At 54.1% G+C, this 13,844-nt stretch overlaps 1 protein-coding gene and 1 long non-coding RNA gene across 4 annotated transcripts in view; one reads left to right on the plus strand and one right to left on the minus strand.

The window, feature by feature from the left end:
- The window catches only part of PLEKHD1 (pleckstrin homology and coiled-coil domain containing D1), a 35,559-nt gene extending 24,847 nt beyond the window's left edge, over positions 1 to 10,712 (minus strand). Inside the window, exons 1-3 of one of the 3 annotated variants that reach the window (XM_067732224.1) lie at positions 10,269 to 10,712; positions 10,049 to 10,154; positions 9,360 to 9,457 (exon numbers count right to left, since the gene is read on the minus strand). In XM_067732224.1, coding sequence (XP_067588325.1) covers positions 9,360 to 9,457; positions 10,049 to 10,090 — 140 coding nt within the window. In that variant the 5' untranslated portion in view covers positions 10,091 to 10,154; positions 10,269 to 10,712. Of the gene's footprint in view, positions 1 to 9,359; positions 9,991 to 10,048; positions 10,190 to 10,268 lie in introns of those variants that run through there. The other 2 variants (XM_067732214.1, XM_067732209.1) reach the window with 2 other exon arrangements.
- On the plus strand, positions 10,166 to 13,844 carry LOC137221865 (uncharacterized). Its single transcript, XR_010942190.1, has 3 exons — positions 10,166 to 10,292; positions 11,697 to 11,823; positions 12,748 to 13,844. It is a non-coding gene; the product is annotated as an uncharacterized lncRNA (long non-coding RNA).

A 13,844-nucleotide genomic window follows, 5' to 3' on the forward strand; every position in this document is an offset into this window, starting at 1 on the left:
TCCGGCGGATAAAGGCCCATAAAGTCCTCCGCACTTGTCTGCCACGCAGGATGTGTCCCCAGATGTCACGGCCCTCCTCCCCTTGCCCTCTGAAGGAGGGCACAGAGAGGCAGGGGAAAACGGATGTCCAGGGTAGCCTTTGTTCCACGCCAGCCAGACTTCAGCAGGCCTCAGGGCCCCCATGGCTGCAGGGGCTGTGAAGGGCCCATGCGCCATGCGTGCCAAGACTGGCCCTGTTGCAGCTGCTGTCGGTTTGGTTTGGGTAGGGGTGAGGGTCAGAGGGAGGGGAGCCGGCACGGACCTGGAGGAGGAGGGTGACTCCCTGGCTGGCAAGGAAGAGGATGGCCCAAGAAAGGGCATATTTGGCAAGCACACTTCGAGGACCCAAAGGGCTGGCTTTGCTTATAACTCCGCCTCAGTGCCTGCCCACTGCTCCAGCTGATGACTCAGGCTTCACCTCAGCAGGTGGGGGCCCAGGGCCTGAGTGCCCCTGCACAGAAGGCCACTTCCTCTTCCTGCTCCTTTCTCCGAAGTCCCCTTACTCCCAGGCCTCTCATTCTGACTGCAAGCCAGGGGCCGCCTCCTTCTGGGCCTTGCAGAGTTGGGCTGGCTGAGTAAGGGTCGGAGATAGTCACTGATTACTTAGCTGTTCTCATGTACTGGCTTCCATGCAGAACGTACGTATCAGTATTGGATCCATGTAACAATCCTGGAAGGTAGGGCTTTTTGCTCCCATTTTACAGATGAGGAAACTGAGGCTTAGAGGTGAAGTAACACATGCAAGGTCACACAGCCAGGGCAGAGGTGGAGCTGGGACTGGAACCCAAAGACAACAGCCCCTGCTTCTACACCCACACCACACTGTCTTGGGAGCTACTCTGGTCTTCGTGCCAGCACCTGGGCAGGAAACAGATGGGCCAAAGACAGTAGGTGTTAAGGCTGGGTAGCCAAGGGTCAGAGCTCTGCCACTTACCAGCAGTGTGACCAGGGCAAGTCCCCTGATCTCTCTAGGTCTCAGGTCCCCCAGAGTAACTTGAGGATAATAATAGTACGTACATCTCTTAGGGCTGTCGGGATAATGAAATGAGTTTGTTCACATAAAGACTTCGAACATTGTGAGACACATGGTAAATATTCCTTAAGTGTTTACTTTTATTACTACTATTTTATTTATTATTATTAGGTTCAATGTCTGCCGCAGCCTCCCCTGACCTCCTTTCCCATTTGTGCTCACAAAAGCTCCTCCTGGCGGGAGCTCTTGGCTCCAGCCCAGCTGGCCAGCTCGCCATCCTCCAAACACACAGCACTTTCCTGCATTTGCCCTCCCTCCTGTCCAAGGCCCACCCTTCTATCCAGGCCAACTTCAGTCCTGGGTGAAGCTTTGCCTCCAGTCCTAGCCCTCAGGGCCTCCCTGTCCAGCCCCTGTGCTGTGGGGAAGCCCAGAGAGTGTGCGTCAGTCTGTGTCTGGGGGGGTCAGTGTCTACCCTGGCTGCCTCTTCTCTCTGGTTTTAAAGAATTTAAGTATTTTCACCTCTAGACTAAGGAGCATTTATGAGGTACCAAGACACTCATTTTTCTAAGTGTTTTATTGACATTATCTCATTTAAATCTCTCATAACAATTCTAAGAGATGGGGGTGTTTGTTTTTCCATTTCACTGGTGAGGAAACTGAGGCACAGAAAGATTCAGCAACTAGCAAAGGGCAAACTGGGAACTCAGCTCTGTCTGCCTGTTACTGAACCAGGTTCGTTTGCCTGACGCGCAGCAAGCCAAACGCTGAGAGGCCGAGGTTTGCAGCAGAGACAGGGGCATATGTGGAGTGGCCGGTAGCTCCTGTTATGTGTATATTAATACCACATTGGCAGTTAAAACCTACTGAGAGAACATTAGACAACTTGGCTCCAACAAGGGTCATCACGAGAGCCTGGATCGATCTCTTGGGAAATATCTTCTTATGGATCCCATCAGGAATAAGGTCGATAATTGAGGGGTTTACTTAAACCGTCATTTTGTATGTGCTTGCTAGGACCTATACTCCTTCTTGCTAAAACTCTGTACTTGCTCTTTGCCACGCACGCTTAAGCCCCAAGTTCTAATCCATACGATGACCAATCAACATAAAGACCCAGACCACCACCCCACCCCCCGCCAAAAAAAAAAAAAAGAAAAGACCCAGACCCAGAGCCTTGGTCCCATGTTTGCAATGAAAGGCAAAACAATTCCATTGCTCAAATCCTCTGCAGGCCTTCGCCCCTTAACAGCAGAAAGTAGGCCTCTTCCCTCAAGACTGAGGAATTGGATCAAAAGATAGGGGAGGACTGAAACTGTGCCCCATAGGGTTCAAAACCCATAACAGAAACTGGTGACTCACAGAAACTCTCGAGCTTGTCTTACAGAACTGCAGATAAGGGAAAGGCTTCTTTAAAACCCCTCTGCTTGTAACACAACGAAACCTGCTGAAACCGGAGGGACCCAACCCGGCAGATCCCAGTCTGCACAGAATAGACTTGCTTGCCCCGTAGGTGACCTCTTGACGTCACAGCCTCAAATTCCCCCACGGTTCATACCAAACTCACCTGGAATTTGCACACGGGTCCCATGAAGAAGTCTGTAACTCAGATACGCCTGCGCAGAACACCTCTTTCCTCACCTCCTTCCCTCCAATCACCTCTCCCCATGCCTCAGACCACCCTGTTTGTTTATACCATAAATACCCCAAGCTCCTCGCCTTCCGGGAGACTTATTCTCCCGTCTCCTCACTTGGCTGCCTTGTGAATAAAACTTCCCTCTGCTGTAAACCTGGGTGGCTCAGTGCTTGGCTTGCTGTGCGTGGGGCAAACAAACCTGGTTGCGTCACATGCTGACAGAGCTCAGGTTCTCGAGTGCTGTGCTCTCTGATGCCTGCCCCTCATCGCTGCACTTGTCTCTCCTCATGGCTTCAGACCTGGCATCGTTGTTTGCCTTCTTAGAGCTTCTCTCTGCAAAGTGATTGTAAGCTCCTGGCCGGCTCAGGTCAGACAGCGCGAATGAATTACCTGGTACAGCCTGGGCCCTGGGGCTTGATGATTTCCTGCCCTCAGGGAGCAAATGCAGGAGCGAGAGTTGTATAAATCAATAATTTGAGAACTACCCAATGCTTATCAAGCTCCTCGTTTGTGCCAGGCACCGTTTTAGTAACATCAGAATGTTTGTTAACTACTCATTCCTCACGTGAGCTAGATGAGGTAAGTGGAGAACAGAGAGGTTAAGTAACATGCCCCAGCTTACACAGCTGGTAAGTGGGGAGCTGGGATCATTACAAAGCACCAGGGTACCCTGTGACGTGGTAAGTTTGTATGAGACACCGGAAGAGTACAGACCAGTAAGCAACAAATGGTTTGGGTGTCCAGCCAAGGGAGTGGCAAGTGAGAGGAGGTGACAACTGAGCAGGGTTTGGAAGAATGAATAGGAGTATCTAGGAAACTGAGAGGAAGAGGAAAGGGGAGATGCATTCCAGACAGAAGCAACAGCAGATGCAACGAATAGTGTGTTCGAGGTTATCGGAATATGTCTGGCATTGCTGGCAGGTAGGTGCCAAAGGGGTGGGCAGTGCTGTGGGAGGAGGGAGAGTAGGGGGTGAGTCAAGGTCAAAGAGACAAGTGGGGACCAGATCAGGGTGGGGCGTGTGGTCCTTGTGAGAGGGTGGGGCTGCTTCTTGCAGATGAAGGGAGCTGCCAGTGGGTTTCAAACAGGGCACTTGTGAGGTCAAATTGCAGTTGTAGACATGGTGGCGGTGGCTTTGAGGCCTCCACACCCCGGCAAAGGTGCAGATTAGAGTTATTGGTTATAACAGAGTTATTGGTTACTGCTGATAAGAATCAGCAGGGCTTGTTGAATAGACAAGAGTGGGGAGAGCAGAGTCTGGGATGACATGAGGGCCAGGCCCTAGCACGGGTGACAGGGTGGACACAGGTGCAATCCAAGCTGAACTAGGGAACCTCCCTAAGCTACGCCTCCACCTTTACTCCCCTCCTCAGCGCTCTGAAGGTTGGCGAGGGCTCAAGCAGAGCTTGAGCGCCCCATAGGCCTCACAGTCGATCCAGCTGGAAGTGAGGGAAAAAATGTTACTTAGACCCACAGGTACCTTCTAGGCTGGGTGCGTCCTGGCAAAGAAAGGCCCATCTACTCTGCCCGAGCTCCTTAATGTTTGGAGATGCAAAAGCCAAGTGTGGGCGTACGGGCTGGAAAGGGCTTTGCATCACAGAGTGAGAGAAACTTGGAGTTGGGGGAAATCCTGGAGGGCGGTGGGGAGGAGGGGTGATGGGAGAATGCAGAGGCGAGAGGATGCAGGGAAGTTGCACGAGCCCCGGTCCTACAGGGTCAAGAGATAGCAGTGAACAATCCCAGCTCTGATGCTAGTGAGATGCGGTGCCTGGAAAGCTCGAGAAACTAGGGAGCTGACCCTCAGCTAGGTGCTTGCACCTCTGGGATTTAAATGCCTCCTCCACCCTGCTCTTTGCCGAACCTTCCCCTCAGCACAGTCTACTAGACCCCCAAAGACCTTGTGTGGAGGCTGGTGAATCTGTGTGGCGGGGGTGGGGTGGGCGCGAAGACGGAGGAACGAGCCGGGGTCCGTATCTGCTAGTGCAACAAGAAGCATCTACACTGGGCAGCCAATTCATCCAAAAACAAGGAAACAAGAGCTTAGAGCCCCTCGGGGATTAGCAGAAACCCTGCGCAGGCTTTACACTTCCTCAAGTCTTCCTGTGGGATGAGACCTTGGGCCAGACGTCTCACTCTCAAGAGGGCAGCCGGAGCCCAGCGGACGTGCGAGCTGCCCATGGGTTACGTTTCACGGGAAGGCGGGATACGCAGCCTGGCTGCCCCTCCTTCCCTGGGCACAAACGTCCAGCACAGAACCAGCACACAGGCTCCCCCATCCCTGAGCCCCTCAGGCGCTGAGAACGGGGGTGTGGGGTTTGAAGCCAGGTAAACCCTAGAGCCAGGGAAGGACAGCTTATCAGAAGTGTCCCTTTCAGAAGTGACAGAAGGAAGGTAGAAACGACACAGCCCTCAGTGCGTGTCCCTTTTCATTCTTTCCGGGTGGCCTTGTATGCTCGGGGGATGCTCATCCTGGCCTCTGCCGCTTGCCTGGCTCTAGGTCTGAGATGACAGGACAGGAGGAATCCTGCCTGTGACGTATTGATACATGGGTGATGACAAGTTAGGGTTTAGGAAGAGATCATCAAGTCCAAGGGGCTCCAAAACATGTGAGGATTCTTCAAACAACACAGTGAAGACGAGCTTACTAGGTCAAGCAGATAACCGTGCAAAGGCACTGGGTGAAATGGGAGGGGCCTTGGAGCCCCGCCTTCTCTCCCCGCCCCCCTGTGGTGGAGTCGAGGCACTTGCAGAATCACCATGGAACAGAGTTTAAAAGCCACAATTTGATCCATTTCCATTCTGTGGATGAGACACTGCCAGCCAGCGAGATGTGACACAGCCATGCCTCGGCCTGAGTCATGCGCTGGTCACCGGCAGAGCTGGGACTGGAACTCAGAGGTCCTGCCTCTAAGCATGGGTTCACCTGCCACCAACGGCCACAGCTGCTCTCAAAAGAAACGGCTTTATATTTCCAAGTGTTGGACATAAGGAAGTTGAATTGCCTGAAAGGGTTCTGGCCCCCATTTTCAAACAGGCCATCAACAGCCTCCACTGCCAGCTCCGTGGGAGGGCGGGGAGAGGAAGAAGTGTGTCTTGTCGGCACAACCAACTCCTTTAACTTTGGTGCAGGCGAATCAGCACAGGACCTCAGTGAAGCCTGAAATAATGGGTGTTAATTTCATCTTACAGCTGTGCTGCGATCCGGAGAGCGTACCCATCTCCTTAAGCTAAGGACTCCGTGTAACCTCGATACCACCACCTCAGAAGGGGCAGGGTGCGATGGACAGAGGGGTCTGGGGAGATCCCTGCGCTGCCACCTAGCCACTGCCTACCACCAAATGCTGTCCTTCTAAAAGAAGTTTGGAGAACACAAGTTGATTAGAAAAAGAGGGGCCTGCGGGCGCCCTCCAGCTGGGACAGAACAAGCAGAAATGCTGCAGCTGTGCTGGGGGGACACCTCCCAGTCAGCTGTGAGAAACGCTACATGAGCCAGAAAGTGAGATCAAATCCCAGTGTCACTAGCGTGAGGCAGAGCCTAGCGCATGGAGGTGATATGCTAGCTCTTCCCCTCAGCCCTTTGGGACAGCTCAGTACCGCAGTGTCACCTTTAGGAAGCGGTGCTCAGAGCCAAAGATGAAACTCCCGGACCCAAATCTCTGTGTGAAGAAAGTCTCCCCAGGTCTTTTTGGTATGATGACCACTAACTGCGCAGATCACCTCTCCACACCTGCGCAGGTTGTGGCCTGAGATTTGGGAAATCAGGCCACTGTCTCCATGGTTTCCCTGGCACTCCGTGGACACCGTGAGTCTCAGCTCCCTGAGGCAGGATCCACCGATGTTCCCCAAGAGTGAGCTGCTGCTGGGCTAGGCTCAGGGCCCACTAGTCACCTTACACCCGGGGGGCTGGGGGAGGAGGGACGGGAGTGTGGACGCTCCTGCTGCAGGAAGGAATGGGCTGGGCCCGCCTCATCAGGGGCTCCAGCCTTGGGAGGTGTTGGGAGGGATTTGGGAGAGGGACTGGAATGCCGGGGAAAGTATGAAGCCCTGAGAGAGAGCTGGCCTGTCTGCTGGACCAGCCCTACCACGGGGCTGACACCAGCCAAGGCAGAGATGCTCTACTCCCTTCCTCCTTGTCTCTGAGCACCCGCATCTCCACTGCTCACAGGTTAGGGGGAGGACAGAGTCATCCACCTTGCCCTCTAGACACCTCTTCCAGATCCTCTTATCTCTGCTAAGGAATGTTTTTGATTCCTTTCTCTTTTCGTTGTTCATGGAGAACTAGCTGACCCTTCAGCTCAAAGGCACCTTCCCGCCCCGGGAAGGGCAGGACTGCTGGGGCACCAGGAGCTGGAGGCACAGCCCCGAAACACACCCTGAGCGGAAGAGGTTTTACAGAACCCAGCTGGCCGCAGCCGCCGCCATCCTGCCCGTTCGTTATTTATGTGGCTTGGGAGCCTTTCCAGGGCCCCTCCTCTTAGCTGTCCCCCTCCCAGGGCATCGATCGCCCTAATGGCAAGGCTCTGCAGCGGCGGGCCTGAGCGGCCCCTTCCAGGCCTTCCTGCGGCTGCTAATTAGCTGGAGTCCACAGACTGCACTTCGCAGATGGGGAACTGGGACCCAGGGGCCCTGCTGGGCGTTGAAAGGGAGCTACGCTTAGCATCATGCCTCCCCCATCCCAGACCCTCTCTGGCTGGCTGTTGCTGATCCAAGGCTAAATCGCGTGTGTGTGCGTGTGTGTGTGTGTGTGTGTGTGGGGCTGGTGTGTTCCCAGAACTGTGAACATGGACAGAGGCCTAGAGTGGGCAGGGGGAGTCTTTTCACAGTGGCAACTCCAGAATTCCCACAAAGGAAGGGAACAGAAGTGACAGTCTCCTTGGAAGGGGCTGGAGGGCTTGACTTTGCAGGGCATGTATGCTGCTCTGACTTGGATTGGACGGTTTCTGAGTGGCTGTAGGGGTTACTGGTGGAGCTCCTTGGGGGTGGGGGCACTACAGCTCTCCAAGGCCCCCTTGGCTCCATCACTGTGCTTTTAGCTGGAGCTTTTGTCCCCAACACCTCCTAGCCCTGGAATCAACTGTAGCTGCAGGGGCCAGGTCCCCACACCTGAGGGTTGCAGACCCCTAGCATTTACTAGGGATGCAATCAGGTGAAAATGCCTGGAAAGAGACATCTTGGATGTCTGGAGGTAATACCAAGGACAGCAGCCAGACCCAGTGGAGGAGTGTGGGCTGCCTGGAGCAGCTGAGGTAGAAGTGGTGATGGGGCCACTCTGCTAATGGTTCTTAAATTTATAAGCGGCCTTCCCATCACCACTCGGGCGCCCTGGTAGAGACAAGCTTGCTCCTGGCGCTCAGGAACTGCAGCTCAGACAGCACAGCCCTGGAAACCCCTCACAAGATGCTCTCCATGCTGCCCCAGGCCTCCATTCAGGGGATCAGAGATAAGCTGAACTTTGGAGGAACTCAAGGAGCCTACATCCCATTAAACCCTAGAGTGAAATCCAGCAGAACTAACAAAAGTATACGAAACCAGGTATGTAAAACACCATCTACAGCTCCGTTTGTTCTGTGGTCTTGCAGACATATTAAATTATTCATCAAAACAGAACATCAGAACCAACCACTACCATGTCTCCGTGAACTGTGTTCCTGGGAACATATGAAGCCCCCCCTGCTCAGGGGCAGACTCATAGTGTGGGTTGGGAAGGGGCATCTAGACACAATCCTAGTTTCCTGGGCAGGATCATGCCTCCAGGGAGGGGCCAATCAGGGTCTGAGTTCACTAGGCCATTCCATAGAAAACCTCAGAACTGAGATGGGCTTGTCCAGAAGGTGTCCCATTGCTCCTGAAACCAGCATTGGGAGCTTCCTGCAAATTCAGGGCTGTGAACTCCCCCTTCCTCCAATACCTTCCAGGCTCATTTATGAGTGGAAAATAGCTACTGATGTCTGGGGAGTGTGGCCTCTGAGTTGGGACCAGGAAGCTGATGCTGAAAGACCCAGGCTGCTCTGACCTTCCCAACCACTCCTTCCAAGGGATCCATCCTTCTAACAGGACCAGTCCATCCTTTCCCCCACTTTCCTCAGTCTCTGCCCCATCTCCCTTGAAATATATGCATTTCAAGGGACAGTTGGAGGGGCTCCTAGCATCACTCCTCCAGGGGTGGGCACAGAGCCTTCTAGGCCCTTCTCCTGGCCGGTGCCTTTCAGAAGCTCTCTTAGTGTATGTACCAGTTGGGGGTAGGCGGAAGTGGGGGGTGGGATGTAGGACACCCATGTCCCACCTTAAGTGCACTTCTAGAAGCCTGGAGCAGGGGAGTTGTGAAGATGATGGAACCCAGTGGGGCCCCCAGGAGGCTATCTTTGGCTGGAGACAGGGCTTCTTCCTCCGCAGCAGAGTATGGCCCAATCTGACCCAGATGGGCTCCTACCACGGCCACGCTCTTCAGCCCACACCCACTCTCCCCAACCCGACTTAAATCCATTCTGCAGAGAACTCAGCGGTCCCACCCCAGCTCGACCAGCCTCGGGCAGAGATGACCCAGCCCAGGCTAGGATCCACATCTTCCAGGAGGAGCCAGCGTAGAGTGAAATGGGCCGAGGCCAAGGTCACAAAGGAAAGCAGAGGTAGGACGGTAATGAAGGGTTTGGTAGGGGGTCCTTCGGCCCTGGCTCCCTCCCCCGGCGGTCCTCACCGGGCGCGGCAGGGGCACTCACCGTCGGGACCATTTGGCCGACGGCCTCCCGAAGGGCCGCTTCCACAGCACACCATAGAGCTGCACTTTGGTGCTGATGTCCAGCGCGTCCGAGTCAGCCTGCTCCAGAGACGGCGAGGGCGACACCGAGTTGGATTTGGACGTGAACATCCTGCTTCAGCGGGGCTGCCACAGCCGGGCCCACCCCAGCCGGGCCCACCCGCTCCCCGGGGCCGGCACGGATGCGGGGCTCCGGGCGAGGGCGGGCGCGGCGGGAGGCTGCGGGGCGTCGGCGTCGGAAGGCGCCTCCGGGCGCCGTCGGGGCGCGTCGCAGCCGGCGGAGACGCGAGGCGGCTCCGACCGAGAGCTGCTGCGTTAAAGCGCGCGGAGCCCGGAGCGCCGCGGCAACTGGCGAGGGGCACGCAGCCTGCGGCTAGGGCTCGGGGCTGCGCCGGGCCAGGCGGGAACTCGGCGGGGAGGGAGGCTCAGCCTCCAGCCAGCAGCATCGCCCACCCCCCTCCCTGAGACAGCCCCAATTCTGGTGGCCCCGATTGGCTGGGCGGGGCAGGTGAGCTAGCTGGAGGCCGGCCGCGAGCGCCAATCAGTGCGGGCGCCGGCGGTAGGGCCGGGCTCCGTGCGTCCGGAAGGTCCCGGCGGGTCGCGCGGCCCCGAGACTAGGCCCCAGCACTTCCCCACCCCCACCCCGCGTACCCATTTCTCCCCCGGGTTTCCTCTCGGTTGCAGCGCCCACATCGAAACCGGGAACACGTCTGCTTTGTGACGGGCTTGGAGTCACTGCTGCAGATCCCTACTCGCTCTGGGTGGGGGAGAGCAGATGACCGGGCTTGGAATCCCACCTCAGTCCTTACATGAATCCGTGAAGCTGCGGTGAGCCTCAGTTTTCTCTCCTGTAGAGCGGAGACGCCTGTACCTTCTCAGGCAGGGCGGGGACCAGGTAAGACTTCAGCCAGTGCCCGAGCGCCCGCCCCGAGAGGAGGCTCCATCGGGGCTGTCAGCCCCTCCCCGCCTGCTCTGCTGGGTCTCACTTTGTACCACCGCTGCCGCGCCCGGATCGGATTTCTTTTCCCAGAACTTGGCTGCCTGCGTCGGCATTTGGCACTCAGTGCCGATCCCGAACGGTCAGTGCAGCTACTGTCCGTGATTTATCTGCACGCCTGGCCCGTGCTCCTTGGGGCCTGGCGCTCCATCCACTTCCGCTCCTCTCGGCGCCTCTAGATGACCGTCTCACTTTCCGGCGGGTGCAGACGTCTGTCCTGCCTCTGGGGACCGCCCGCGGAGTGGCTCTGTTAGCATTGCTGCGTGCAGGCACCGCTCCAAAGGCAGGGAAGTGAGTCTGCTCGGAGAGGCAGCCGGCTGGACCACGCGGCAGTCATCCTACTCTTGGCCGCGGAGTTGCAGGCCATCTCTGGACAGTCAGGATTCTTCCGCGCGCTTGGGAAAACCACTTACCCCGTCAGGGGCTCTGATGCCTAAGCTGTAAGATAAAGACGTCAGATTGGAGCGGAAGTTTGCAAATAGGTAGCCTGAGTGCCAAATCACTTTATAGATAGACGTTATTAATTTGCTCAAGCAAAAGTAAAAACTTGAGGTATAATTAAAATATGACAAAACGCACAGATCTCAGGTATTTATTTGATGAAGTTAATTTGATGAATGTATACACCAAGCCACCAGCACCCAAAGCAAGCTGCAGAACATTTCCATCGCCCCAGAAAGTTCCCTTATGCTCCTGCTGGCCAACTTCCCATCCTCACTCCGACCCAGGCAAAGCACTTTCAGACTCTTATCAACATTGGCACGCCTTTTTAAAAGTTGAAAATTTTAATGTCTAAAATGGCATTCTCTACAGAGCAGCCATCCCCTGGAGTCCTTTGCTAAGCCTGCTTCACTCATTATTACCTGCCTGGCTTCTCGTTTCAGGCATTTGAATTTGTGATCCTCAGTAGATGCTCCTCCGAGGCCTTCCCAGGCCTAACACGTTATGAGTCTAGTTAAGAAGGGGCTTAATAAAGGGCTTCCGCACCCTGGCACCCTTCCCCTAACCAAGTCTTGGGTTCCCAAGCCCAGGCAACATCCTCTTGTTTCTCACTGTCCACAGGGGCCCATCTGAATTCCCTTGTGCCCCTCGTGGTTCATGTTTCCCTGCAGAACATCTCAGGCACAGCTCTAACACAGGGTCCAGGGCCTGGGTCCACCAGGTGGGAAGAGACAGGACTAGGAAGATGATGAGAGCCCATGGAGAGCATACAAAGTGGACACTTCACACTTTGGGAGGTTATTTTTGACACGTTTTCATGCTTGGAAAACTTGCCACTTTAGGAGTTTTGTTTTTTTCCAGATGGAAGCTAGAAAACTTGGGTCACAAGCTTGTGGTGTGGAGTTCACTGGTTGGGGCACCAGGACAGGACTAAGTTGCAGGGGACAAACATGAGGAAAGAGAACGCACCGCCACCAGTTTCTCAAGGGTAAGTACCGGAGGCATCTGACTTGCTTTGGGGGTCAGCTGTGGCGGTAAGGTTGCGTGCCCAACGCAGCCAGCAGCATTTGACTGGCCACACGGACAGTCACAGGCAGGTGGGCTCCTGGCAGCACATACATGGCAGCATCAACAGCCTCCCCATCAGGCTGCTTCTGCCGCATGGTTCTGGATAGCATTCCTGGAAGCTTCACCCCAGGTCAGCCCCTGGTTCCTTAGCCCTGCCAATGTCCTTTTAATAAATTAATTCCTCTTCTGCTTAATCAGGTCAGTACCAGTTTTAGCTGCTTGTGATGAAGGACTGGGGATGAGCCATAGGTGGGAGAAAGGCAGGATGCCTGGAATCATTTTTAAGGGAGTCCTTCCCAAGGAGAAGGGCTGTGAGCCCAGATGGTTCCTGGGAAAGAACCATCTTCATTCTGTTTCTTCTGTGGAAGAAATAGAGCACAAGTTCCTTCAGCAGCAAAGAGAAAGCAATCTTTGCCCATTCCCTCTGCAGACAGGACATCTGAAGAGACCTTAGCTACTGGTAGTTAAGGAGAGGTGGAAACACTGCCCTGAGACAAACAGCATGAGTTTGATGGTCCACTAGGTACTTGAGTGGCTTCTGCTTCCCTCAACTAACCAGTCCAGATCATGCTAAGTCAGCCTTGGGAGACGCCGTTTCTGCTTCCACTCTCTGCTCCAGCTGGTGGCAGTGCTGAATGCCTGGCAGATGCTTCTGCATGAGACAAAACAAGCTGGGTGCCAATCCACTGCCCCAGCCCAAGTGTGGGCCAGGGCTGCCCAGTCTTATCGGGAAGCAAGTCGGGGTGGAAACTCAGGGACCTAGTGCTCTACAGGCTCAAATACAGAGATGATGTTCTGAATATATGATTTACATCTTATCTATTTCATTTCATTTTTCAAACAGCCCCGATGAGGTGTGTGTTACTTTTAGTTTTCCTGATGAAAAAAATGAAGTTCAAAAAAGTTGTCTAGGGCTTCCCTGGTGGAGCAATGGTTGAGAGTCTGCCTGCTGACGCAGGGGACACGGGTTCGTGCCCCGGTCCAGGAAGATCCCACATGCCGTGGAGCGGCTGGGCCCGTGAGCCATGGCCGCTGAGCCTGCGTGTCCGGAGCCTGTGCTCCGCAACGGGAGAGGCCACAACAGTGAGAGTCCGCGTACCTCAAAAAAAAAAATAAATAAATAAATAAAAAAGTTATCTCCCTAAGGTCACCCAGCGAGTCATTTCCTGGAACATGACAGACACTCAGATACGTGTTGAATGAGGGAAAGGCAGGATGGAGAGACTTGATTTGGTCTGAATCCTAAGCCCATACCTGTCACACCGCAGCACACTGCCGAGTGAGGTGCAGTCTGGGAAAGTGCTGGACCTTTCTTTCAGTCTCTCCCCTTTTTTCTAGTAATTTCTCTCAATTGCCAACTCAGCTAAGCCTCCGAGTTCCCGCAGAATTGAAAACTCCTTACACTGTAAAATTCCAGCCTCTCAGCTGTGTTCAGGGACAGACTCCTAATAATGAACACACATTTTCTGATAGTTTTTATTTTCTCGCCAGCTTTCCTGAGATATGATTGACAAATAAAACTTTTATATATTTAGTATACAATATGATTTTTTAAAGATGTACAATATGATAGTTTAATATACATATGCATTGGGAAATGCTTACCACAATCAAGTTAGTTAATACATCCATCACCTCACAGAGTTACTGTTTTTGTGTGTGTGTGGTGAGAACATTTAAGATCTACTCTATTGGAAACAGACTCACAGACATAGAGAACAGACTTATCGTTGCCAAGGGGGCAGGGGGATGAGAGACGGATGGAATGGGAGTTTGGGATTAGCAGATTCAAACTATTATATGTAGGTGTGTAAACAGCAAGGTCCTACTGTATAGCACAGGGAACTATATTCAATATCCTGTGATAAACCATAATGGAAAAGAATATGCAAAAGAATGTACATATATGTATAACTGAATCACTTTGCTGTACAGCAGAAA

This window comes from Pseudorca crassidens, chromosome 1, assembly GCF_039906515.1.
Source record: "Pseudorca crassidens isolate mPseCra1 chromosome 1, mPseCra1.hap1, whole genome shotgun sequence".
Lineage (NCBI taxonomy): Eukaryota > Metazoa > Chordata > Mammalia > Artiodactyla > Delphinidae > Pseudorca > Pseudorca crassidens.